Here is a 23,222-nt window from a genome sequence, read left to right as displayed (position 1 = left end):
GACGAGACGAGACGAGACGAGATAACAGCTGCCTTTTAGATATCATATCATACAGTAATTATATATATATATATAAGAAAATACCTTACGTTACGTATCTCTTTGTATTTTGTAAGGCTACGCCTACGCCTACGCCTACGCCTGAAAGTAAACGTCAAAATAAATACACCACACAATAGAGAAGAAAGAGTTGTCTGATTCTGATGTGATGTGATGTGAGTTCTAACTTCTAACTTCTAACCGCTGCCAGTTCAGTTGTAATACCGAACTTTATAAGGGTGCATCAGCAAAATAAGCCAATTCCAACCCCCGGATTAAAGACCGTAGTTTTTCTAGGAATCTGCGATACAGGAGAGAGAGAGAGAGAGAGAGAGAGAGAGAGAGAGAGAGAAGAGGAGAGAGAGAAGGGGAAAGGGCGTTTCACTGGCATAATTCGCTGAGATCTACCTCCAATTAGATCTTTCTCTGGAAATCCCTACTCCAGTTTCCTTGCGTTTATCTCAACTTTTTATCAAATTATCCGCTCAGACTCGCTTTTCAGGCATGGGAGAGAAAATCATGCGAATCGGGAAGAAATCGGAAGAAAAAGAAGAAAACAAGGATGACGAATCCATGGGGAAGGAGATTTGGTGCTCAATTTGTCTCGAAATAGTTACCACAGGAGGAGATCGATCCATTGCTCGCTTAAAATGTGGTCATGAATTTCATCTCGGTAAGTTATGTTCTCTGTTTTCTTTTTAAGAAATTATTGCACTGAATGCTAAAATTTTATTCTCTTTTTAAGAAATTTCATCGGTTAATGGGTACTGGGATTTTTTTTTAATATTGCGTGTCTTTGGATAACAACAATACTGAAGTTATCTCTTAGCAGCAGTACTTAGCTCCAAATCAGAGCTACACATGATGTTGTCTAACCTTCCATGTGTGTTGTCAGTTGTGGGATAGAAAATAAAGAACAAATCCATTTTGGAGTCTTTGTATTTCACCAAAGTTCTATATATATGACAAATTAACCAGGGACGGACCCAGGAATTTCATTGGGGGGGAACTAATTAGGTACTCGATAAAAAACAACGCTTTAACTTATAATTTCCAATACTCTTGACTTGTAATTTATGATTCTCTAACCTATAATTCTAATTACCAATCATAATTAAAAAAAATACATTCATTTTAACCCTAAATTTAATCCAAATTACAAATTAAACATCTAGAGGGGGGCAAAAAAAATTCAGAGGAGGGCAAAGTCGATCGGAACGTCCCAATCACTACTAAAACTCAAACTCAAAATCCCAGGGAACTACATGAGTCCGCCCCTGAAATTAACATGCCTTATCAATGTAAGCATAAGGCATGATTCGTCATGAGACACATTAGGGAATATTAATTCCTCTTTCAGTATTTTTTTATCATCCACTAAGTTATCTCATACTATACTATTTTGTAAATTATATTGTTCAGAATAAGGTCTTCAGGGGTTAATTAAACACATGGAGGTTCTCAAGTAATTTTTATTTGAATATTTGCATATGTCTTTTGATTAGTTCATTTATCGAAAGCTTTTTTCATCTAGGAAAATATTAGTTCTTCTGCAATTTGCAAGAAGTTTTTATTTTGTTTTGACTGTGGTGGTCTTCAGAGGCTAAACAAACACAGGGAGGTTTTCAAGTTATTTTTATTATAATCTTCACATGTCTTTTGATTAGTTCTTTTACTAAAAGTGTTTTACATATAGGAAAAGGTTACTTGTATTGGGTATACCAATGCATTTATTGGGATTTCAATTTTTTTTCATAATTTAAGATATATGTTTTGGTTAATTTCACTCATTTTGTTGCTAAAACAATATGAGGTTGCCAGCTTGGGAATACTTGGAGTTCTGTATGAAAAAATAGAACCTCCAAATTAATAAAATCTTGAAAATTAAACTTGGTATAAATTACTAGACTGGACACAGTAAACCGACACTGATACAATTAATCTGACTGGACTAAACTGATACTGTTAGGTTGCAGCACTTCTTTACCGGGTGCTTCTACCATTATATGACCGAACAACTGGTGTACCACATTTTGAAATTTCCAAGACATACAGTGATATAGTTCACAATTTTTTTGTTATTTTCAGATTGCATTGGGTCAGCATTTAATGTGAAGGGAGTTATGCAATGTCCCAATTGTCGCAAGGTAGAGAAAGGGAGTTGGCTGTATGCAAACCGTCCTTCTCGTAATGTACCGGTACCTGACCTGAATGTGATGGACGAGTGGACTCCTGATGAAGACCTTTATGACCTTACGTACCCAGAAATTGTACTAATCTCATCTCCCTAATTTTCTTTTTCTTTTCATTTTGTGGAAAAATTCGTGCATAGCCTGTAAAACGAAATAGTATCAGTCATCCCTACAAAATATGGGAAGCTGAATTGTATTTTTTTTCTGTAGATTTTCAGAAAGTAATTGAACTTTCATACTTTGGGTATTGCCATAATATGGAGATAGTCTGGCATTTTAGATCTGGGATCTCTACAGTATTTCCACTTTTTTAAAATCTAGGTGAAATCACCTGTATTCATTGTTGATTTGTCAATCTCAATCTAGAAGAATAAGAACTTCAATTTTAACCAATATTTGCAATATGGATTAGTTATTATAGTTGAATTTGTCTAGTTTTGGTCGAGGCACCATCTGTTATCACCCTAAACCAAGTATAGCATCTTTTCTTGGGTTTAAGCACAATAATAATGAATAACCTTACATGTTGTAAGTCGGTCTTGGTTGGAGCCCTGAATCTTCTGGGTTTAAGACTTAGTTGGGTGGTTCTACTGGACCAATGGTTTAATACGGTTTCTTAATTAAAACCTACCTCTCTGCAAACACTATTGATCTTAGTTTTTCGGTTTTGGGCCTAGCTAGCATGTCAGTTTCGACAATATTTTGTAGTATGCTTTGTGTTTAATATTTAGGCCTAGCTATAGTAGATTGCATTTCGCTTTTACAATGATTTTTGCTTTCTTTTCAATGGATCTTAGGATATGGTTTCGTATTTCACTTTTACAATGATTTTGCTTTCTTTTCATTGGAATCTTGGGATATGATGTTTATCGTAGTGCAATTAAAAGCATTGATAAAAAAATTACTTCTAATTCCTTCTTTTATTACTTTTTCATTCATTTTTTTCTATATCTATCTATTTTTTATTTATTTATTATTATTATTATTTTTTTTTTTTGGGGGGGGGAGGGGTTGAATGCTACTTTCATGTGCAAATAGTAGGTTATGCTTGAGTTTTTATAAATATGTGGTGTTTTTGCAAATGTAGCCTTTTGGTGTGCACTGGTGCCCCTTTGGTAGGATGGCTCAGCTCCCTACTTTCTTTGAGTAAGTTTTGGTTTGGATTCCGTAATATAATATATTACTCTTATTTTTGTTTCCTTCTAATAAATTTATTGCGTGTTCGGTAAGTTGGAAGTGGAATTGAGTGGAAAAGGATGGAATAGTTGACAAATACGATTGCCATTGGGTGGAACATAGTGTAATGATGTTGAAATAGAAAAAAAGGTGAAATGGAGGCAAAATTTTGCAATTATACCCTCTCTATTCTATCTGGATGGAGTAATATATTTTATTGCGTGGGATGGGATCAGTTTGCATTACATGTTCCTCCATTGTCATGTATTTTGGTGTTACATTCATAATATGCTTGACTCAACTATATGAAAAGTATCAATAATTAGTTTTTATTATGAAATATGAATACAATTAGAAGTAATAAGAATGTTGGAAGTGCTTGAAGCCAATTATGATTAGAGAAAAGAAACACCCTAGCCATGGGCAAAGCCAGACGTTCAGGCTATGGGGGTCAAACACTGGGGTTCAATCATATAAAATTTGCATGCTGAGTATGGGGGTCAATTTTACATGTATAAGCACAAAGATTTTGAAGATGAATGGGGACCCCCATTCACTCCATGAAGACCTTCCCCTGACCCTAGCTATGCAACATACGTTCTATTTTACAGGTTTCTGGCCTTGCTAATATCATCATTTTTTTCCTCTTCATTCTAACAGGGATGGAGAACCGTCTCCGCCACTTGCATGTAAGTCAAATACTGTATATAATGCTACTGGATAGAACCTTTATGCTACAATGCAATATTAAATGAAATTTTAGTATGTTTATGACCAAAACATTATACTTGAAGACTCAAGTGAAATCTCCATTGATCACAAGAAAGGAAAAAAATTGTCAATTATTAAATTATCTAGGAATGACATTGGCAATTAAAGAAACTGTTTTTGCGATTTAATAAATCCCGAAAGTTATTTCCTGTCACTTAATTTAATAATACCAAATTAGAGTTTTTGGTTGATACCGGGAATGGACATTTTGCTAACAAAATTTGAAGTGTTTCATTCTAGATAATGCACACTTCTATATTACATCAAAGGTTGTCCATTGTTGTGGTTTTCCCCTTTTAGGTGCCTTGCAAGCCTTGAGATCTTAGGTTAAACCCCACCTGAGAGGTGTCTCTTCTTTTTATTATTAGTATTATTGATTGATTTATTGTCGTTGTTGTTTTGATTTGTTAATTAAATTGACCAAAATTTAGATGGGGTGAGTTGTTCCTTCAGGCTTCTTCCAACTCTGTACTCTTAGACACTAGAAAGACAGCACGAATCACAGAATTTGGACTTAAAAATAAATAGTCTCTGGTACTTGTTCATCTCTGTTTAAGTTTTTTTTTTTTTTTTTTTTTTTTTTTTTAATGGTGCAGTTTCTGAGCTGTTTAGTCCCCAAGCCCTGTTTGCTAATCATGTGGCGATACAAACTGCAACTGGCCATCCGTGCCCATATGTAACATACATCAACCCAATCCATGCAAACCAGCCACCATCATCATCCCCATTATCCTCCACATCATCATCCAATGGACATCACCACCATCCTTCTGGTAGGACAGTTGTAGGCCAACCACTTCCAGTGTTACCCCAACATCCTCATCAACTTCCCATAGATTTTCGTTACAATGTATGGGACTCCCACTTCCCACGTACTGTATATGGAGGCAGTGTCATGCAGCTGCCAACTTCTACCTCAGTGCCAGAACAAGATGGTCAGTCCTCTAGAGGTGTTACTCACACGTTTGATTTTCTGGGAACTACTAGGTATGTTTCAAATCTTTGTTGGTTGATATGGTATATATCACATTCTGTAGAATTTAGATTTAAGGATGAAGTCCAATGGTAGCTCATTAATGACTGCATGCGGTCACTTCTCCTGGTTGTTGCATCCACTTCTCCTGGTTGTTTCACCTTATGTGGTCATAAGCCTATATAAGGTTTTGTAAATCATTTTGGACCAGGGATACTTGGAACATTTTTGTTATAGGCAGGGACAGATGTGCAAGATATTCTTTCTGTTATAATGTACTTCACAGTTCTAATATATATTTTTGCTGCTCTATAATTTTATAGCTCAAGAGCTGGGAATCCCACCTCTCTAGTTCCTCCTTTGGTACCTCAAATTGTACGATCTGATCCAACCATTCCAGAGCACCATGCACCTCCATCCTCTTCTGCTACCCCAGGTATGTTCACACGTATTGCCAACACCATGGGAGGTGTTACAGCCATACCGCAACCGTCTCCTGTACCACCTTCTGATAGCACAAATAGTTTTTGCATCTTTCCATCGTCTTCATCCAACTCAACTGAAGATGTTGGAGGAAATCAATTTTATGCATGGGAAAGAGATCAATTTGCGCCATTTCCTCTTGCCCCTGTTGAAAACCGTGAGAATGGTTGGTGGCCACAAGGTCAGGCACCTAGACCTGATTCGGAGCAAAGAAGAGGGTTTTGGCAACCTTTAAGGGGAAGGTCAGAGTCTTCCTCTCATAGGCCACACCATGTGCCTCGCATGCAATCTTTTATGTGATTTTCTCAGGTTAATATTTTTGTCTTTCATGGAAACATTCATGATTATTATAAGAAAACTTGTTGCGTGATTTAAGGGTGTGTCGTTTCTTTTGTGGCATGGAAAAATTTGCGCAACATTTGGAGTTTTCCAAAAGGAGTAATTTTAAACTATTGTTGTAAGCATATTGTATGTGAATTTGTGAATAAGTAGGCAGCATTGATTATACTATTTTATTTTATTTTATTTTTATTTTATTTTTTGTTGAAAATTTGAGACGTCCGTAATGCTGACCAATTTTCTTCATTGATCACATTTCGCTATGGCCTATGGAGGCTATGGGATAGCATGAAACACGTTTCTACAGCTGAGAACTGTAACAAAATTATTGATCTTGATCCATTTCTAGTTGGACCGGACCAATATTAGGGGTGTAATGTTCAACTGGTAAATTTGATTTTCACCCAATCAAAATTATATTTTCGATAAAACAGTTCAATTATCAGGCTCCTAAAACTTTAACTTATGATAGTTCAACTTTCGACCTGCGGATTTAATTAATTTCAATTGAAATCAAACAAACGGAACAATCAAAAGGAGTTTAACTATTTGGCTTTAATCGTGGAAAATTATGTGTTTTCTTTGTCAAAGAGCTTCTACAAAAAAGACTGTTTATTTCCTTGCCAATGGAAATAACAGATGCTGGATAAGTAATATATCGTCAATTCATAAAGGTTTCCTCTTAAATATCGTAAATTCAGAGAGACAAATTTCCGTTTTTTTTTTTTTTAGTACCATCCCAATAAATCGGAATTAAATAAATACCACCGGATTTCATAAATTTAAGATTCCACCACGTTCACAAAATGAATTTGCGCACCGACCCGTTCCCGACCGACCCGTCTTCAGACCCGTTCACAAAACCATTTTGCGAACCCACCCGTTTCCGACTGACCCGTTCGGACTGATCCGTTCACAAAACTATTTTGCGGACCGACCCGTTCACAAAACCATTTTGCGGACCGACCCGCGAACCCGTTTCCGACATGACCCGCTACCGTCCGACCCGCTCCCGATGACCCGTTCGCAAAATGGTTTGGCGAACGTGGTGCATCCGGATAAAAGGAATGACAGTGGCATTTTTTACCAAGCCGAATTCTCCTCTGTCTGCGCACCTGACGGGAAAAAAGGTAAATTTTATTTTTTATTTTAAGTAGTTTAATTTATTTAAGTAGTTTAATTTAATTAAGTAGTTTAGTTTAAGTAGAATTAATTAGTTTAGTTTAATTTAATTAAGTAGTTTAGTTTAAGTAGAATTAATTAGTTTAGTTTAATTTAATTAACTAGTTTAGTTTAGTTTAAGTAGTATAATTTAGGTAGGTACCAAAATAGTATTATATTGTAAATTAGACCATTTTTTTAAAATTTTTGTAGATACTTGTGTAAATTATACCAAAATCGTATGTTGTAGTTGTTGTTCGTACAATAATCTTTTACGTCTATTTGACTAATTTGCAAAAACATACAATTATTGAATTTTACGATTTCTTATATTTTGAGAACATATAGGTCCAAGAAGAGTAAGAACTGCGATATAATAAGCTTGGACTGAAGAAATCACGAAGACTTTTATCAAGAATACAAATTGTAAAATCAAAAGCTTGGTAAAGTATGTATGAGGTTGATTAAATTGAGATAAAACGTTATGGACGTTTTCAAAACGTTGGTAACGTTTTATAATGATCAGAAGCTCCAAAAGAATCAAGTTATAACGTTATAACGTTATACAACCGTTGTAACGTTTTACAAACGTTATAACGGTTTACAAACGTTGTAACGTTTAACAGATACAGAACAACTGAAGAATTGCTGTTCAGTACAAACTATAAACGTTGTAACGTTTATAAATCGTTATAACGTTCTTGAAACGTTGTAACGGTTATATAACGTTATGTAACGTTTTTACTAAGCTGTCAGAGAATTAAAACCCTAAATCGCATTTGAATAAAACGTTGTAACGTTTAATAAAACGTTGGTAACGTTTTATATCAAACAGCTCATTTTTGAGCTGTCACTATAAATAGACTGAAGTGATCACTTTTAAAAACACCTCAGCCGACCCTAATTAATTCAAAAGTGATTTTCTGAGAGCTTAGCCTACTCCATTGTTGTGAGAGCTTAAAACTTCAAAATCCCTCAAGCAACCTCAAACCTACTTCACTAATATTGTTATAGATTAGGTTAGAGTGATCTATTGAGTGTTTCTCTTGTGTTCCTAGACAATCGAGACCTTGTTCTCATCTCTTTGAGTTGGCCGTTTGACCTCCCGCTTGGTGTGTAAGGGCTCAACGGTTCACAAGTTGTAATCCTTTCGTATTGGGTAATAGGAAGGCGCACCTCACAAGGTTGCGAAGCCCCGGAGACGTAGGCCTTTGTTTTGCCGAACTCCGTTATCACCCCGCGTGTCAAATTTCTCTAAACTCATCTCTTTACTTTCAATTGCAATTTAATTTCAGTTTTTGAGCAATTAGAGGTGCCCCTAAGTGCAACAGTAGTATATTTGTAAATAATTGTGTACATATTTTATTAAATAGTAGTATATTGTAAATTAAACCAAAATAGTAGTTTAGTTTAGTTAAGTTGGATACCAAAATATTTGTGTATTTAGACCAATTTAGAATTGTGAATTGTATTTAGAATTTATAAATTATATTTAGAATTTAGAATTTAGAATTTAGAAATGTACCAATTTAGAAATCGACAAATTTAGAAATGTCCAAAAATTGTAATATGTTAGTATTATTATTACAGTGTTGTATTTAGACCAAAAGTAGAGTGGAAATGGACCAATTTGGAATTTTTTTTTTCTGAATTAGCGTAGATTGTATGATTTTTTACCGATTCATCCAAGAATGGTGATATATTATTGAATTACCATAGATATTTGTACTGTTTGAAATTAAATAAAGAGGCCAAAATTGACAAAATTGATAAATTTGATATTAGTATGGCGTCAACCAGCGGTACCAATGAAAACCGTACGCGATTGGAAAAAAGCTGACCTGCTGCTTGCAATTGCATAGCCGCCTCTCTTCTTTGCTCAAACCAGCTGACACACTTGTAGAATGTCTCCTCAATGATTGCGGCAACTGGTAACCTACGAGAATTAAAAATTACAATTAAATGAAGAAAACGATAATAAAAAATAGGAGGATTACAAAATACAAACCTGCGAGAAGTTTTGAAGACATGGTTGAGCGATTCGGAACCGTTGCTAGTCATTATTTCCCAACGAGATCCATCATCCATAGATTGATACACCTTCCATGGCTTAGGCTGTTCTTCCTCGTCATTTTCATTATATTTGCCGCATGTATCCAAATAAGACAACCAAGCAGGATTTCGCCTCCCGATTGCATCAAGTCCTTCTTGCAATCTTCTTCTCTTCTTCTTTTTAACCATAACCTTGAAAAAAGTGGAAGCTACCTTATCCTTGGTGTGCTTTCCAAAATTCTCAAACACATGTTGAGAGCAGTAGCGGTGAGCACACTCCCCTTTCTCCTCACACCAGCCCAAATCATCTTGAATAAACACTTTTTTTATGCCCTTGTGTCGGTCAGATACCACACACATGTATATATTTCGCCCAATTACAAACTCCCGCACCCACTTCATGAACCATCCCCAATTCTCAAAATCCTCATTCTCTACTAGTCCAAATGCTAAAGGGATTAACTGGTTCTCTGCATCATATCCGGTTACAATTAACAGCTTACCCTTGTATCTGCCAGACAAGAAACAAGCATCGATACTGATGATGGGTCTGAGGTGACCGACTGCGGCAATACATGGTCCCCATGCCCATGCTGCTCTCATGAAAAAACGATACCCTGGCTTAGTGGTTGGCTTTGAAACAATTTTATATTGGGTTCCCGGATTTGACCTTTTTATTGCCTCCAACAAAGGGACAATCAGCCCGTAAGACCCCTCCCAACTACCGAAGGCCCGAGCAATTGCTAACTCTCTACCACGCCATAATTTGTTGTACTTTGGAACGATGCCCTCGTACCTTTCAGCACATAAGTCAGCGACTGCCCGGATAGTAATATCAGCATTTTTTTCCAATGACAATTTTATACAGTTGGCGACCATAGCGGACGTCAACTGTGCATGATCTAACCTGGATGCCGATGCGTGACATGTGTGCTTAGCCGCATTCTTCGTGATGGCCCAAGTATTACCAAAGCCTGTAGCCCTCGCAACCAACGCCCACCTACACCGGGCGCTAACACACTTGTACCTCAACCTGGTGGTATCGCTATGTGTATTTTTTATCTCCCTATTTTGTTGAATGTGCCAGTGGTTAATTGTATCTTTCATCTTATCCTTGTTGTCATATGTCATCCCCTCAGACAATTGATGTCTTTCTCCCTTTTAATTTACAAAAGAAACAACAAAAATTAAACAACATCAATTTAATAATTAAATTAAAATTAAATATAAATTAACAAACATACCTCACAAGTCACAAAAAAAGAGCTATCGGCCTCTTCAAACCCTGATGTGTCATGAAATTGCTCAAACGGATGTCTTTCCCCACGATCCACTATAGGCCACTTCCGTCTACCAAGCACAGGAATACCAGTATCCTCATCACTGTGATCTGATACTCCACCGTTCCCATTATCATCCCAATTAGCCTCTGCCTCCCTTTCTTTAGGATCCTCGTCCGTATTATCACCATAATAAAGTCGTTCTGGAGTTTCAGATCGGTCCCTCTCAGGTTGGACTCGGCTAGAGGACGAGGATGGAATCGGGGATCGACCCCTGTCAGATTGGACCCTACTAGGGCCAGCTACAAATGGGGTCTGACTAGGACCCGCTACAGATTGCTCGAGCCCCAAACCCTGAGTCAACTGCAACAATTGTCTGTTGTTCTGTCTGGAGTTCTGTCTAGGGTTATGTCTGGGGTTGGCTACCACATATAACTCTAAGAACTTGAAAGGGGTGGTCATATTCATTATCATATTGACATATAACCCCCAGCTGCTATCGTCTTGTACCGGAAGCTGTTGAAACCATGTTTGGTTGCCTTGGCCAATATTGATTCTTGCGGAAATTACCAGTTCATAATTACAGTGGTCAATACCGAGTTGTTGGTACACTTCCCTATTTATACCCCTAAAATCCAAACCTAAGTCGATATTGAACATTCTCGGTATTTGGTGGCTATAATAAGCGCCATTTGGTCCTTGTAATACTTCACCACCAAAATAACAAGCAATTCCAATCATAATCGGTTGAATGAACCTAATATTACAAAATAATGCACTAAATTAAATAATACTAAAAAAAAAAATTTTAAAAAGGATGGAAAAAAACGCACCTTTGCTGTTGCCTTTGGTGAAGAATGAACGGAGAATGGAAACAGAATCGATCTTATGTATGCTAAAGTTATGAGTCCGCAGAACCATTTTGTGAACGGATCCGTCCGCAAAATGGTTCTGCGAACGGGTCATGGAACGGGTCAGGCGGGAGCGGGTCAGGCGGACGGGTTATGTCGGAAACGGGTTCGCGGGTTGGTCCGCAAAATGGTTTTGTGAACGGATCGGTCCGCAAAATGGTTTTGTGAACGGGTCGGTCCGAACGGGTCAGTCGAAAACGGGTGGGTTCGCAGAATGGTTTTGTGAACGGGTCCGAAAACGGATCGGTCGGGAACGGATCGGTGCGCAAATTCATTTTGTGAACGTGACGGAATCTTAAATTTATGAAATCCGGTGGTATTTATTTAATTCCGATTTATTGGGATGGTACTAAAAAAAAAAACGGGACAAATTTAAGTTTAAAATATTTAAATTTTCCTCAATATAAAAAATATCCGTCGCAAATTGTAGCATAGGCGAGATAGAGAGAGAAAAAGAGAGGTGCGCACGGCACGGACGTTTCCGGATCTGGTGTAAGGAAGGCATAGAAATGCTCCATGAGCTTTTGCTTGCGCTGCTGTGCTTCACTGGCGATTTCGTCATAGACGAGAGGGAAAAACTAGAGGAAGAGGACGAAGATGGTGACTGTCCTGTCCTGTGGGCCCCACTTTCAGGCTCGCTCCACATCTCTCCTTCGTCGATCCTTCCCAGAGGTAGGTACTTCAGTTGCTTGAAACCCTTGCAAGTTTTATGAAGTTTTACTAATTTGTTCCAAGTTTTAATGTACACTTTTATTGCAATTTGCCCACAATTGTAGAGCTAATAAGAAATAACCTGTGAAAAATGAATATAAATTTTATTAATAAGTGTGATGACGTATCTTACCTGGTCAAAATGGTCCTGCACTGGAGATTTAATAGTTAGTTTTTAATGTACACTTTTATTGCGATTTGCCTGCAATTGTACAACTCAATAAGAAAAACCTGTGAAAAACGTGGAGATTTTCTGTTTCTTATGGGTGGGACGGCACTGAATGGTTGTTTATCCTTGATTAACACGAGCAGCTTTCATACAGTTTGAGGTGCTTTTACCACCTCTGTACGGACTAATTGCAGAGATAGAAAAGAAAGATACAAGGGGAGGCCAGCTCCTCAATCTTTTGCACAAAAGGTGCCATTGTGGTGTTCCTGAGTTGCAGAGTTGCATCCAGAGGTAATATTTGCCATGTGTGGAAATGTTTCTCACCTACAGTTCGGCCTTTCGTCAGGGTCATGAGGCCCCAAAAACCTAAATTGCATGAATTTTATGACTATTGTACCGGGAATTTTATATTTCGTGTGCTAGAAGTTTATTCTTGTAGTCGAGATATTTTAAATTCAAGAAAGTGTCTGATGTTGAGTCTAATGCATGTAAGTCTTGTCCAACATAAAATGGTTTTTTGTTTTCAAAAACATCATACCATACTTTATGTCAAATAAAGCAAAAAAAAATTCGCTGGAAATTTTATTTTCAAAATAAGCTTTTCTTGAGACATAAAAATGCATGTCTGTGTATTAGTAAGTACATTGGCAGTTACTGTTTGTCAGGTCTTATTATTATGGCAAAGAGTTTTGATTGCTTTTTAAGATATTACACTTCATTTTATCTTTATAAATGTGCTTTCACATTTTGGATATTAGATTATGCTTAAGCATACATTATGCTTATGAATATCTGATACTTCCTTTGTAAGGTTCAGATTTCTGAAAATGTTGATGAATAATCTATGAATCAAAGAGGAGCATTTGTATATGATTCAAATAAGGGGCATTTGTGTAGGTTCATTTTTTTTATGTGAATCATCTTATTTTTTCATTTGAAAATAGGTTTCTGTGGCATGGGCATCAGGTGATGTATATAACCAGCTGGCATCTTGGATGGTATATGGAGTAATTCAAGATCCTTACAGTGAATTTTTTATTCAAAGGTAAATTTGGAACTTCAAATTTCAAGTACCAAGCTTGAAATCGGGATTTATTAATTCTGTCCAAGAGAGTGTTGTACTGTACCCGCTAGCATGTATTGATTTTCTGGCACCGTATTCTGATATGGTATTCTACTGCTCTTAGGGGGTAATTTTTAGGAGGATATTTGGTCAATATTGTATAGGTGCTCTGCTGTACCAGAATCTTGATAAGTAAAGAACTAGATCATACATACATGTCTGAAACTATCCAAATACCATCATGTACATTTTCTATAATAATTTTCCACAACTTATTCTTTTTTTATCTGCAAACAAGACAGACAAGAAAGAGAAAGCGAGAAATCAAGTGCTGATGTCGAAAAAACAGTGCACAAATCAGCTGATGGTGCAGCTCTCAGTATTGATTGGCACTCTGGATATCATATTTCTTTGGTAAACCAATCCACATCTTATCATTCTACTCAGACAAACACACACATACATGCAAACTTAGATACCAAATCTCTGACATCTATCTTCTTGAAATACAGGATATGCTGCCTGAGTACATACAGATGCCGGTAGCTCAATCGATCCTTTTTGCAGGGAAAGCGGTACAAGTTCTGAGAAACCCTAGCTCTGGGTTTCAGCTAAAGGACGATTCATCAAACCAGAATTCAGGGCCAAAAGGGGCATTTTTCGGGTTTCATGGTTCTATGAAGGATCTATCAGATGAATTTGGTTTGGTTGTGCAAGAATTGCTGCCCCAATCAGAGGTGAAGAAAATTGATACTATGCTTCTGGAATTAAAGGTATAGAACCTAATAGCATTTGGTACAAAACTAATGTGAAGAAATCGATTCCATGCTACTATGCAGACTAGTATACTGGTATGTATGAATAAATGCTCATGGCAGTTCTAGTACTGACTAGTTAAGTATTACAAAGATACCAGAATGTATGCTCCAGGTGATAACTAGCTGAGAGTTGAGTGCAGGTATGGCGGGATATATTTTCTGAACCAGTTTTGTCCTAGACTCCTAGTTAGTCAGAATATAACCAGTTTGTACTCAATTTGTGCTTTTTTTTTTTAATTTAGGTTTCAACAGAGATCCACAAGAGGTATTTGAGTCTGCTGTTAGTTCAATACGTACAATTGCAGCAACTCACTTGTGGCAGGTGTGTACCACCTTTTGTTTGAATATTGGTTGCTGAACCAGATTCTGATATACAGTTTAGTACCAGTTTGATAATATTTTCCTTTTTCCCCCCCTTCATCTTGCACCTTTTGATCAAGATTTTATTTGCCCTTTTTATTTCCTCTAAAAAGTTGCATGGTATTGTATTGTTCAGTGCTGTTAGTAATAATCTATAAACTTGCATTGTTCTGGCCAAATTTGCAAATTGTGAAAATATGATGATACTTTTCTTTTAATATTTTAACGAATATTTAAATTACTTTGTATTCTTGTTTCATTATGGAAGCTTGTAGTTGTACGGGCAAATCTAAATGGCCACTTGAAGGCTCTCAAAGATTATTTTCTCTTAGCAAAAGGCGATTTTTACCAGGTATTAAATTGATATATTTGACAGCTTTTAGGTTAAAAATGAGCAAAAAGCCATTATGTTCGCATAAGCAGCCTTTTCAGTAGGTCTGTTGTTTTCTATTGTTATCAGTGTTAAAATGAAAGAAAGATGGACCCAGATTGCTTCTGGCAAACTTTTTATGCAATTTTTAAAATCGATCTTCTCTTTCGCTCTTGCCATTTCTATCTTTATGTATCCTTAACTAAAAAGATAACTTAAAAATACTCCTTTAATTGTAATACCAATTATTCCACTGCAAATTAATGTTACAAGTACCTCATGGAAACACTGAGAAATATTAGCACGTATATTCCTGCACAACATAAAAGACATCCTTGATTATTTTTTGACTAATTGAAGGAGCATTATTTGTACTCATAGGCGACATCACCTTTCAGAGGGTAATTTGAGGTTCACTTAGATACATATGATGTCTTCTTTTATGGTGTATTATTAATTCTCCAGTAAGATTTTTTTTTCTTCCTTTTCTTATATGATAGTGTTTTCTGGAGGAGAGCAGACAGCTGATGCGCCTCCCCCCTCGGCAGTCTACTGCTGAAGCAGATCTCATGGTTCCTTTTCAACTGGTAAGCATATCTTACTGTACCAGCCTGCACGGCAGAATTACACAAAAATTATCATAATGCACTTACCTACTATCCATTAATGATTATAGCTATCAGTGATCTTGCAATCTCGTAATTCTTTCATAAATTAAGATTTTGTATAAACTATCAAGGCACCACAAGTAGGGTTCCACGCCAGTATGTGGTTACATATTTTCGATACTATGGTAGTCAGTCATTCTGGTAGGGCATCTCGTATGGATTAAGTGATATCAGAATCTGCTTTTTTTGGTATAGGCGGCACTCAAGACTATTGGTGAAGAGGATAAGTACTTTTCACGAGTCTCATTAAGGTATGTATAAACTGGTATGCATAGTGTACTAGTATTGGCTTAATTGATGAATTTTTATGATAAGATCGAAGTTCATGTTGAGGTAAACCGGTAAACTATTGAATTTCAGTGTCAATTGAGCTTACTTTAGATAGATATTTCGTCTATTTTTGAAGGTCAGCACAAACCACTGTTAACTGAATGATTCTGTGGTCAACAAACTCTCACATGTACATTTATTCTCTAGAATGTCATCCTTTGGAGGTACTAATACAACCGTAGCTCAGAAGGAGATTGCAGCGAAGTCCTTGGTTGTTTCTTCATTACAAAGGAACACTGATTCTGCTGAGCTGGCACTATATGGATGGGATGGTATCTCTCTAGAATATTCTGTTGAGTAGCCGCTACAGCTCTTCTTCACCCAAGAGGTCATCTCCAAGTAAGTTCCTATTCGAGATTTTAATTGTTGCTTGGTTTGAGTTTTTGGCTCCCTTTTTGATCCACTTGGGTGCTTTGGAGTAGTCTTGAGGCAATCAAGCTTGATTCGTTATTAGGTTTGGGGATGGATTCCATTCAAGCCATGTTTGGTTTTCTATTGCCCAGACAAAAGTTAATTTCAGGTTTTGTCAGGTTCTAGTTTGAGTATTTTCACCCTTCTTTTGGTTATTTTGGTTGTTGCTCTGGTGTTTTGATATGTAATGAACAGTTCAGAGGATTCGGTTCTTGATGTTGCAGTTCAGGTTTACTTGAAAATTCGGGGAGCTTGTACCAGTCTGTCCTGGTGCCGAATATGTATTGGGATTTATGTCAAGCCAAATTTTAAAATAAACACGAATTAATAAAAATAAAGAATATCTTTTACTGGTGAATTGTGCTTGTATACAAATGCTGAGCCATATTTTTTTTTGTCAGGTACCGAAAAGTTTTCCAGTACCTGATCAGGCTGAAGAGAACCCAGATGGAACTGGAGAGGTCCTGGGGGGCGGTCATACAACAAGACCATGCAGATTTTTCTACCACAGGAGGAACCGAGACAGCACCCCGGTCTCTGTGCTGCGAAGGCGGCGCCACCAGCCGATGTGGCGGGTCAGAGAGCACATGATTTTCCTTATCAGAAACCTTCAGTTCTACATTCAGGTAGATGAAATTTTGCTTTAAAAACATAAACTCTATGATAAGATGAGAGTATTTTTAGCAATGCAGTAAGCCTCAATTCGGTTTGACAAAAATTAACCCCAGTGGTGCAATTGAGATTCCCATTCTCCCATTATATACAAATTTAGTTTTGATTTGCCCTTGGTTGATATATTACACATGAACCAAACTGAACTGGTCACTTTTCCTCTCTCATTTTCTATGCTCTCCTGCTCTTAGGTTGATGTGATAGAGTCTCAGTGGAATGTGTTACAAACTCATGTACAAGAATCACATGATTTCACGGAATTGGTTGGCTTCCATCAAGAGTAAGCCCCTGATAAGTGTTGCTGGTCATTTGTGGCATTTCATTAATGTTGCTGGTCATTTGTTTATTTCCAAACCTCAATTGACATATCAACAGCCTATATTGGTCTGAAGTCTGAACTGAGCAAAAAAAAAAAAAAAAAAAATCCCAAGTTGGGATGAACAGTTGTTGATCGGTATAGCATTACTGGCTGGTACTGGAATCAATCAATGTGGCATCATTCCAGTCTCATGACTGTTAGTACAAGAATCTGCATCTTTTTATCATGCTCATCTGTTGCTGTATATTCATTTCTGTAGTCATTTGCTTTTTCTAAGACCTAATAACTTTAATTCAAGAAAATAAAAAAGAAGTAAAAAAAATACTTCCAAACATCAGCCCATACAAGAAGAAAAGTTTGGTATGAAAACTTTATAGTTCAGATGTTTTGACTGATAATAATTGTGAACACATGGAAGATAATTTATCACACCGAAACAAGCATTCTAGTCAAGTCGCATAACTTGTTTGACAATACGTCTGGTTATTCTACTGGTTTAGAAAAACTTATTATCCTAATGCAAAATAACAGGCAGTCAAATTGGCAATGAACTTCTAACTAGTTATCTTGTTTAATCAGGTACTTGATGGTGTTGATTTCACAATCGTTCCTAGACATTGGTTCACTCTCTAGAATTCTTGATTCTATAATGAAACTCTGCCTTCATTTCTGCTGGAGCCTCGAACAACAAGAGAGCACCTCTTCTTTATCTGAGCTTGAACGCATAACTGAGGTACTATTACAGGAATGATCTATCTGACGTAGTGCATATTGGTCTGTACTATGGATTAATATCTCCATTTTTAAAGTCAAAACAATCAATCTGAAACGTTTAACATTATCTCCATATCAAAATATACTTATAGATCAAATTGCACATTTAAAAAAAAAATACTATTTTCTTTAGATAGGTAGAAAATTACTTAATCTAAATATTATAGACCATTCAAAAGTAGTGATTTGTTCCCTATCTAAAAAAATACTAAAAAAAACCCCAAAGGGTAAAATTTGCTCTTCAAGTACATTTTCATATGAAAATCATGTTGAACGGTTTGGATCAACTATTTGAACTATGAAAACAAAAATAATGATCCCTAGTACGGACCAATCCACGCTGTGTAGTACCATAGCCTCACTCATCACTATTATTATTTTTTGTCAATTTAGATTCAGCATTTAATTGAATTTGGAAAAAATATTAAAAGAGTCAAATCGTTTATAACCAGATAATTTTTGTGGTAATCTAAAGATCTCTCTTGTAATTTTAGTTCTTTGTACCTTAAAGAGAAAGAGGTGCTTTTCAAATACATGAAAAACTGAAAACTTTTGAACAAATGTACCTTTCTTTCAGAGTGATCTAACTGCTTGGTGTTACCTGCGTTTAATCTTGTATGGTTTGTTCCGGTACGCAAGCTTGACTTGTTTGTTGAGATTTGTTTTGTACCGATGAGTTTCAACCAATTAGAGAGCAGCACTTGGTCTATTTCAATTGCCATGGAATTAGAGACTGGCATCAGATTTGAGTTTAAACCATTTATCATGCATTGGGAAGTTTGATTGCCATTGAAATAACATGCCTTGGCCCCTTAATGAGATTGAAGTTTTCTTTTTTCACATCAGGAGTTCAATAAGAAATCAAACTCTGTATACAATTTTGCGGAGTAGCCAGATTGCAGGAAGTCAAAGGGCACCTTACCTGCGACAATTTCTCATGTGGCTCAATTTTAACAAATTCTTTGAGGTAATTGAATTGTACAACTTGAAAGTGAAAAATAAGGAGACCTTTTCTTTTTCCATGTTTTGTTGTTTGTGTCCAATCATGTTGAGGTTTGTTCTATCGGGAAAGATAATTAAAATTCAGGCATTCCAAAAAGTTTATCAATTTGAGTTCCAGTAGCAGTTTTCATTGGTGTTGTAGAATTATTCATTTTGGTAGTAGTAAGTCATGTGCATATCATCACTTTGAGTTCAAGTACAAGAGATGACTCGTAAATATTTAACTTAGGCAAGTATTTTGTACTAGATTGGTAAATATTGCTTTTTAAAGTGTTTTTTTTTTCTTCTTTTCTTATCTGATAGGATACTGCTAGAGGAGTGATTAGTGTGGAAAAGTAATGGACATAGCAGTCTTTTTCTTTAATTTTTTTTTAATTGTTTATGATTTAACGTAATTTAAGAAGATTGTTCATATAGGCTTTTTGGTATTAATTTACTTGGTGTTCTTTTATGTTTAGTTCCTTTTTGTTTTGTTTCTCTCTTTTTTTCTTTTTTTTCTTTTGGAAGTGTTATTGTATTTGTGCGAGTAAGATGCAAGTGCTATTGTAGAATTTTTGAGCTTTTTATGGCCCACTGCCTGCATGATTCCAAAGTTATTTAGAGTGCTGACTTTGCGCAAAGTTAGGGTGTGCTGTGCTTGCGAGGAGGCATAATTCCAAATGCTTTGCATTATGTGTTCTTGTACATTCTTAATACTCTGTGACTGCTGTATGTATTAGGTATTTTAACGCTCAATAGAATCGGTGGCAAGTCTCCAAAGTTTTGACTGCTGTATGTATTAGGTATCATATACCTTGTCATCTTCCTTTGCTTTGCGGATTGCGGTGCCATAGTTGCAACTGCTGCAGGAGTATGACATGTCACATGTGATCTGAACCAATCTAGCAAAATCTGCATATATATCTTAAAAGCCCATTAGAAAGCCCAGTGTCATAAGACGGGTACGATGTTATATTCACAAGTCACAACTGTGGCAACAGATGCAGGACTCATACCATACCATCAGGTTGTGGGTTCAGATGTGTTCTTTTCCCCAAATCCCACAACCTGAAAAATAAATAAATACACAGAAGAGCGTAGGTTGAACTTTTGTATACCATCATCAATGCCCCACAAATCAAGGATCCGAATTTTCCATCATGCAGGATCACATTACATTTTTAAAAATGAGGGGAAGAGCAAGAAAAAGGAAAAAAAAAAAAAACTATAAAACATGATAGAACTCCATCACCCAATTTCATTAGTTTAATTTGCAGTAAGAACCTTTCTCACGATCTCATCACTGAGTTTATCGATCTGCGCATCAAGCAATTGAATAGCCTCTTCTTTCTCCTTCTCGAGATTCTCAATTGCCTCTATGAGCTCTGCCTCAACGCGCTTCTGCTCCTCAGCCAGCATCGCCTCTATCTCTGCTGTCACCTCCTTCTTCATCTTGTTCAGTGCTGCTGCTACCTCAGCACGGGCTGCGCGCATTACTGCATTTGCTTGCTCCTCCAGCTGTTTAACCTCTGCTGATGTATCCTTCACCTGTGGTTTTATTTGGTATTTAATCAAATTGGTTTGTCAGGTTTGTAAGTTGCCAATAGAGATTCCTACTGATATTTTAGGTATGTAAGTTGTCTATTCAGGTGCTGACCTGTTCATGTTGATTTAGTCCCAACTTAATTCAGTCGCATGTTATATCTCATCCAGAATTAAAATTCTCAGTCAATTATCGTTCTTACAAAATTCACTTTTCTGTGTAATTGAAGAAAAGACATTGTTCTGATGTTTTGATTGAAAGTGTGTACATTTTTGACAGGACTTAGGTTAATTAAGAACTTCCGATTATTCATTGATCAAAAGAGTCTAACATCTACCAACAGGCCTCCAGAAAAATAAACTAAGTGACAAATTGATGGACCAAAAGTCTGATTAATTTGATTTATGCCGATAGGTAGTATAATCAGATAAGTATAATATGTGGAATAGTGTACTTAATTACTAGCAAGAAGTGTGGCCTCTTATGACACAGACAGGATGTTTATGGTATAATCACAGTTACATTAGATTATGCTCCTATCCTATTTTTATAGCTAGACAAGCAATGACACCTCACTGAGCTGAGCACGAATCTTGGCGTCTCTGTCATCCATGAATGTGCCTAGCGGCGAGAAGTAGAGCTTATCTAGCGCCACCATCAGAACTAGGAACTCAATCACGATTATGGGGAGGGTAAGGTTGAAATCGAAGAGAGCCGCCTTCTCTATTTGCGCGGCCAAAGCAGGGAGCGGAGAGGCCGCAGCGAGCATAGCGATGGAAGGAACGGAGAAGAGGAGCTTGGAGGAGAGGTGCTTTGGTTTGGGAATTGAACTGGAAGAAGGTTTGGCTTGGGCTTGGGCGCGAATGGAGAGTTTGCGTGGGGGCAGAGATGGGGAGGTTTTGGTGGGGGCGATAGGCATGGTGGCCATGACTGTGCTTGCCATCGCTTGGATGCGAAGAACAAGTGCGAGTGAACACGGTGAAGAGAGAGAGAGAGAGAGAGAGAGAGAGAGAGGGATTGGGGAAGGAATGGAGGAGGGAGAAGAGAAGAGAAGCCTCTATCCGACCGATCCTAATTTCGGCCGCACATATAAAGCAAGATTTTATGCCACAATATTATAAATATAACTAACATTTTTTTTTTAAAAAAAATTCCAAAGAAAGTCTTTATTTTTGTGTATTGTATTTTTTGAATTTGAGAAAATCTTTGGATAGTTTTCTCCTCTTCTTTTTTTCCACTTGACGGCTATCTTTTCTTTATTGAGATGAAAGGTTGCTCACACTTGTTTTATTTTATTTTTTGGGTAATCTTACAATTTTGTTGTAAGTTGGGGGTCAAAAAAAGGGAGAATTCGACAGCGAGCTGTTGCTCACATTTTTCTTCATGAGTAGGGTTAAAATGCATCATTGGTTTTTGTTCCAACCATACCTCATATCTATATCTCCGTTTACAAAGTTCAAATAGTCGATCCGAACCGTTCATCTTGTTGTACATATTAAAATGTGCTTAGAGACCAAATTTTATATTTTTTGGAATTTTTTTACTATTTTTTTAGATAGGTACAAAATCACTACATCTGGACCATCCAAAAACGGTGATTTTGTACCTATCTAAAAAAATAGTAAAAAAATTCCAAAAAATATATAATTTGGTCTCTAAGCACATTTTAATATGTACAACAAGATGAACGGTTCGGATCGACTATTTGAACTTTGTAAACGGAGATATAGATATGGGGTATGATTGGGGCAAAAACCAATGGTGCATTTTAACCCTACTCTTTCTTCATTTAAATAAGATTAAAATTTATTTGTATAATTGTCAATAAAAATAATTATGAAGTGATTCTTCCCTTTTTTTATACACAGGGTACAGAAGAATTTGGAGCCAAAAGGATGTTAAGCACCTCCTATTAATTAAAATTTATTAATTTTGCTATTAAAAAAGTTATATTATTAACCTCTTTCATAAAATGAAATTGCATAAGTACATCTCCATTCTTATATTATGCACGTAGATGTTGTGATCCGCCAACGGCTATAATTGAAAGATGAAATTTCCGATTTAATATCAGTCCAATTAAATAATTTGTCTTATTTTGATTAAATGCATCTTTTTTTGTATAGAAGTCTAAATTTAGTTAAACACATACTCACCACACATACTGCCACACGATATGTTACAATTAAAATTGAATAGAGAACAAAATTGGAGAGAAAATCAATTTATTCATTTTCTTATTTCTCATCTCCAGCTATCTCGCATTCCTTATTCTCTTATTTAAGAATCATGATGATGATCAATTTATTTTTAAAAATATCAAATGTTGACATCTTTTAAAAATATTATATCAACATTTGATATCTTATATTTGATATCTCCAAATTTAATACATACTCAATTTAAGCTATAGTGAATCTTTTTACAATTTTACTTCTTCAATTTTGATAAGATAAAATATTATTTTTTTATTAGTATGTTCAGGTTGGTTCTTTCAGTTGTTAATTATATGGAGAATATATATTGAGAAGAGATTTTAGTGACATTAACTATAATTAGTGTCACAAAATGGAGCAAACTAATTTATTAATATGAATTCACTTTTACTAAATATTTTTTGTCATTTTGGCTTTTTCCTATGGGATGTATATATTTC

At 36.2% G+C, this 23,222-nt stretch overlaps 2 protein-coding genes and 1 pseudogene across 3 annotated transcripts; 2 read left to right on the top strand and 1 right to left on the bottom strand.

Annotated features, from left to right (window-relative positions):
- Positions 1–258: 258 nt before the first annotated feature.
- Positions 259–6,146, top strand: LOC144563358 (E3 ubiquitin-protein ligase IPI1-like). The gene is made up of 6 exons (XM_078312823.1): positions 259–712; positions 2,128–2,309; positions 3,319–3,377; positions 4,068–4,096; positions 4,775–5,165; positions 5,475–6,146. Exons 1-6 carry the CDS (start codon positions 544–546, stop codon positions 5,932–5,934), a joined length of 1,290 nt encoding a protein of 429 aa, XP_078168949.1. The 5' UTR covers positions 259–543; the 3' UTR covers positions 5,935–6,146.
- A 5,671-nt stretch (positions 6,147–11,817) lies between these two features.
- On the top strand, positions 11,818–19,642 carry LOC144563356 (gamma-tubulin complex component 4 homolog; annotated as a pseudogene). Its single transcript, XR_013514331.1, has 15 exons — positions 11,818–12,049; positions 12,401–12,548; positions 13,202–13,302; positions 13,623–13,734; positions 13,833–14,093; positions 14,381–14,460; positions 14,767–14,850; positions 15,369–15,455; positions 15,732–15,787; positions 16,014–16,205; positions 16,679–16,903; positions 17,141–17,229; positions 17,848–18,001; positions 18,889–19,009; positions 19,348–19,642. The product of XR_013514331.1 is annotated as a gamma-tubulin complex component 4 homolog (transcript).
- A 479-nt stretch (positions 19,643–20,121) lies between these two features.
- PDE334 (ATPase, F0 complex, subunit B/B', bacterial/chloroplast) lies at positions 20,122–21,660 on the bottom strand. Its single transcript, XM_078312822.1, has 2 exons — positions 21,138–21,660; positions 20,122–20,571 (listed from the first exon to the last, which is right to left on the bottom strand). Exons 1-2 carry the CDS (start codon positions 21,507–21,509, stop codon positions 20,290–20,292), a joined length of 654 nt encoding a protein of 217 aa, XP_078168948.1. The 5' UTR covers positions 21,510–21,660; the 3' UTR covers positions 20,122–20,289.
- Between the last annotated feature and the right edge of the window lie 1,562 nt (positions 21,661–23,222).

The sequence above is a fragment of the Carex rostrata genome, chromosome 12 (assembly GCF_964058835.1).
Source record: "Carex rostrata chromosome 12, lpCarRost1.2, whole genome shotgun sequence".
In the NCBI taxonomy this organism is placed as follows: Eukaryota; Viridiplantae; Streptophyta; class Magnoliopsida; order Poales; family Cyperaceae; genus Carex; species Carex rostrata.
The sequence above is the reverse complement of the archived record's forward strand: the minus strand, read 5'-3'. Positions and strand labels throughout refer to the sequence as shown.